Here is a 4,588-nt window from a genome sequence, read left to right as displayed (position 1 = left end):
TGATTTTTTCCAAAGCCATCGGCCTGACGTGAGCACTTCTGATATCCATGGTATGTTTGGCAAAAGTGCTGCTCAGCCTTTTTAGCATGGCAGACCCTTCATGTCCCATCACCCCTCCTCCAACCTAAACCCTACTGGAAAGCTATGTATGGGGTGGGAAGTGTAAATGGATATGCGAGTGGAGGGGGACACAACCCACAGCTGCCACCTCATCTAAGATGCATGGGATCTAAATTGAAGCCTTTCTTACACTAAACAGGGCATAGGAGACCGGGGCCAGCCAATCACACTTCAGCGAGCTCTAAAATGGGCCAGCCAATGGCTTGCAGGGTTTGGTGGTATATAAACCCTAATCTGACTGTTCTTGCTTGGGTGACCCCTATTTCGGCTTTGGTGAACAGGATCTGATCCCAAGGACTGTTACCACTTTTTTTGTCTACTGTGCAGGTAAAGACATTCTTGAATAACCATCATTCACTGCAAGGAGAGACGAATCTTAAAATAATAATAATAATTAAATTAAACAAGATAAAATGACTGAGAGAAAAATGTAAGAACTATTCTAGTGGAATACTACATAAAATAAAAAAAGCAAAATGTAAGTGATATATGGGGCTGCATAAAATTTATAAATCCTTTTAAAATCTTCATAGTCAGATGCTCTTTGATTAAAATGTAGCCTATTTACTGTTACGATACACACCAACATGACAGCAGATGCATGCTCTTTTTCAAAGGCATCTGGATTTACTATGAAAATGTTAATATATTTTTAATTTTGTGCATGTTTAAATAATTTGGGTGAGGGATCTTAGTTTGATTGACCTGTGCTTAAATGTGGGAGCAGATGTCAAACTTGTGATACGCAGCAGCTCGGATCGGATACAGCCATAAAAAAAATGGGATGTGCTTCTGTTTCTCTTACTGACACATATGGGATAGGTTCCCTCTGCTGGCTATTTTTAAAACAAAATCTCGTGGTAATCATGCGAGAATATTCTGATAGTTGTATTCCACAGAACAGAAATTAATTAAAAAGAATTCAAATGACAATGTTATGTTTTGTATGTGTTACACAGAACTTTATTTGATCTAAATGTTATTATTACTCAACCATGACGTGATTAACATGAGGAAACTCTGTTCAGACTATGTAGGAATTCTTTAATAACACATACAAAACTTATGTGACTATTTATGTGGAATACATTGCAATGTTTTTTGCAGAGGTTCGAGATTATGTGAAAGTAATGGGAGGGAGTGAACACCATAGTAAAAATAGATCTGCCTAGATTTAGACCGGAGAGCATCTCTCCCATTCCTGGTACAATCAGATATATCATATAACAAGTGAGGGCTCAAGTGGAGGTTGCCAGGACACCAGACAGACTGTTTTAATGTGTGCAGCTGTTTTTCACAGGTGTCTCATTCTTCCCAATCCAATGGAAGCTAATGTTTAGGCAGTTATGGTTCTGCTCTGAATGCTGTAAACAGATTTTGAAACCATTTGGGTATACTAAAATAGAAACTTTATTACTTTTTTATACATATAAACATGAATCTGTAGTGTTTGCAGCAATCAGGCAGCAAGGTTTAACACGCTTGGTTGAGGAAACTTTTCATCCAAACTGACTAAGCAGAATTAGTAAAATTAAGTTGAGGTCAGAGACAAAGTCGGACAAGTGAGACATGCATGTTTGGAAGTAATATATGAAAATTCAAGAAATCAAATGCAAATCTTTCTCACTTTCTCTTTGTCCAATGCGCAGTGTTAGAAACGCAATCATGCCTTTCGGAAACACCCACAACAACTTCAAGTTGAACTATTCAGTTGAAGATGAGTATCCAGACCTTACCAAGCATAACAACCACATGGCCAAGGTGCTGACTAAGGAAATGTATGCCAAGCTTAGGGACAAGCAGACCCCCACTGGGTACACAGTGGATGATGTCATCCAGACTGGTGTTGACAACCCAGGTGAGCAAACACATCAGTTTCACATCCTTACCACATACAGTGCTTACCCCAATCAAATCTGGATTTGTTCAAGAAGGACAGCATGTTTTCTTCTGTCTATATACTGATGAGATGACATTTTTCTCCAGGTCACCCCTTCATCATGACCGTCGGCTGTGTTGCTGGTGATGAGGAGTCCTACGAAGTGTTCAAGGATCTCCTTGACCCCATCATTTCCGACCGCCACAGTGGATACAAGGCAACTGACAAGCACAAGACCGACCTCAACTTTGAGAACCTGAAGGTACAAAACAGAAGTTAATATCATACATAGGCTATACAGATGATCCTTAACCTCAATTGTTCATTTACTTGAATAATTTGAAATGTGAGCTAGTAAATAAATATGAAAATCAATCTCAAACCACATGGGTATGCTAAACTAATCAGAATCTATTATTTAACAATAATTGGGACTGTTCTGAAATGAATTAAATCTCTATTTGTAGGGTGGTGATGACCTGGACCCCAACTACGTTCTGAGCAGCCGTGTGCGTACCGGCCGCAGCATCAAGGGATACGCCCTGCCCCCCCACAACAGCCGTGGAGAGCGCAGAGCTGTGGAGAGACTGTCTGTTGAAGGTGTGCCATCATTACAGTACACGTGTGCACATACCGGTGTTACTTCAGTATTATTATATACCATTATAGTACTGAATAGCATTGAATATAACAATGAAATCTGAAGAAGAGTGTGCAAAAGAATCAGTATAAGTTTAGGCACTCTTTACTTCTCTAGCTCTGAACAGCTTGGATGGAGAGTTCAAGGGCAAGTATTACCCCCTGAAGTCCATGACTGATGCCGAGCAGGAGCAGCTGATCGCTGACCACTTCCTCTTTGACAAACCCGTCTCCCCCCTGCTGCTGGCTGCTGGTATGGCCCGTGACTGGCCCGATGCCAGAGGCATTTGGTGAGTCGAATCATATATGTACTGCTGTATTTCATTTCAAAGGTTGCACTCTCCATTGTCAGCCCTATACATTGTTTAGGTTTTATTATTTCAGGAAAGTAACCATTATAAAAATGACATATTTCTTTATTATTTTGAGGCTGCCTCGCATTAGAAATGTAACCAAGAAAGAAATAACAGTCGATTTTATAATGGTTACTTTACTGAAATGAGGCCTTACGATAAATGTGACCTTCGAAATGAGACATGATATTAGTCAAATGACTAGACAAAGGTAATATATTATTTAGGTAGAAGGCCATTTATATTAGCAGGGTGATATAAATTAGGTTTTGTATTGTAAATGGATATGCTTTAATTACAGGCACAATGAGAACAAGACCTTCCTGGTCTGGGTGAACGAGGAGGATCATCTGCGTGTCATTTCCATGCAGCAGGGTGGCAACATGAAGGAAGTGTTCAGGCGCTTCTGCGTTGGTCTTCAGAGGGTATGGAGAAACCTATAAAGAAACGCATAAACCTGTTGTCACCTGCAGATTGTGAGCATTTGTGCATTCTGCTTTGACAGATCGAGGAAATTTTCAAGAAGCACAACCATGGATTCATGTGGAACGAGCATCTTGGTTTCATTCTGACATGCCCCTCCAACCTGGGCACAGGACTGCGTGGTGGTGTCCACGTCAAGCTGCCCAAGCTGAGCACACACCCCAAATTTGAGGAGATCCTGACCAGACTGCGCCTGCAGAAGCGTGGCACAGGTATGCACACACAGAACATAATACACAAATGCAAAGGCAAAGAAATATTTATTGAACGTCATGAAGACGTGTAGTTAACATCTGTGCCATTTGTTGACTTGTTCGATCTTCATTCATTTCTCTCAGGTGGTGTGGACACCGCTTCCGTTGGTGGAGTGTTTGACATTTCCAATGCTGACCGTCTGGGCTCTTCAGAGGTTGAGCAGGTGCAGTGTGTGGTTGATGGCGTCAAGCTGATGGTCGAGATGGAGAAGAAGCTGGAGAAGGGCGAGTCTATCGACAGCATGATCCCTGCCCAGAAGTAAAGCGGGAATCCTTTGATTTTTTTCCTCGTCTTTGTATTTTTTTTTTTTTTTACAGTCCATCATGCGACCTGACATCAATGCAGAGGAAACTGCTGCTCAAAAAGACAGTCTAGCCTTTGCATCTGTCTTGCTTTCCTTTTTTCCTTCTTCTTTATTTTCAATGAAATTTTGCCATCATTTTTTTCCACTTTGTTTCCTGTTCGGTCGGTAACATCCTGGGATCAGATTCCCGGCGAAGGTGCGAGTGCCTGTCGTCGAGGCTTCACCTCAATTTCAACCTTGGTTGTAAAAAGTGAATCAATCAAGTTGTATTTAAAATAAACTTACCCCATAAAACACATGCACATTTTGTATTTTATCATATTTGTGAGCATATATATATTTCTTTATAACCTTTTTTATAATCTGATTTTTTAATGAGAGTTCAGTTTAGATGAAAGTTAAAAATAATCAAATTGAATTTAACATATTCATGATAAAAATAATTCTGTCTCTTCTAATCAGGTACCAAATAAAGTACCCATAGAAAAGGGATATAATTTCCCATAAATCTGAATAAAACACAAATACCAAACAATAATTGAACACAAGCAAAGA

At 40.1% G+C, this 4,588-nt stretch overlaps 1 protein-coding gene across 1 annotated transcript; it reads left to right on the top strand.

The window, feature by feature from the left end:
* The first annotated feature begins 280 nt into the window (after positions 1 to 280).
* ckma (creatine kinase, muscle a) lies at positions 281 to 4,331 on the top strand. Its single transcript, XM_051894812.1, has 8 exons — positions 281 to 447; positions 1,770 to 1,978; positions 2,107 to 2,261; positions 2,467 to 2,599; positions 2,757 to 2,928; positions 3,293 to 3,416; positions 3,497 to 3,686; positions 3,813 to 4,331. Exons 2-8 carry the CDS (start codon positions 1,786 to 1,788, stop codon positions 3,989 to 3,991), a joined length of 1,146 nt encoding a protein of 381 aa, XP_051750772.1. The 5' UTR covers positions 281 to 447; positions 1,770 to 1,785; the 3' UTR covers positions 3,992 to 4,331.
* Positions 4,332 to 4,588: the final 257 nt, after the last annotated feature.

Source organism: Ctenopharyngodon idella, chromosome 5, assembly GCF_019924925.1.
Source record: "Ctenopharyngodon idella isolate HZGC_01 chromosome 5, HZGC01, whole genome shotgun sequence".
In the NCBI taxonomy this organism is placed as follows: Eukaryota; Metazoa; Chordata; class Actinopteri; order Cypriniformes; family Xenocyprididae; genus Ctenopharyngodon; species Ctenopharyngodon idella.
Note: the sequence above shows the minus strand (reverse complement) of the source record. Positions and strands in the feature narration are given on the sequence as shown.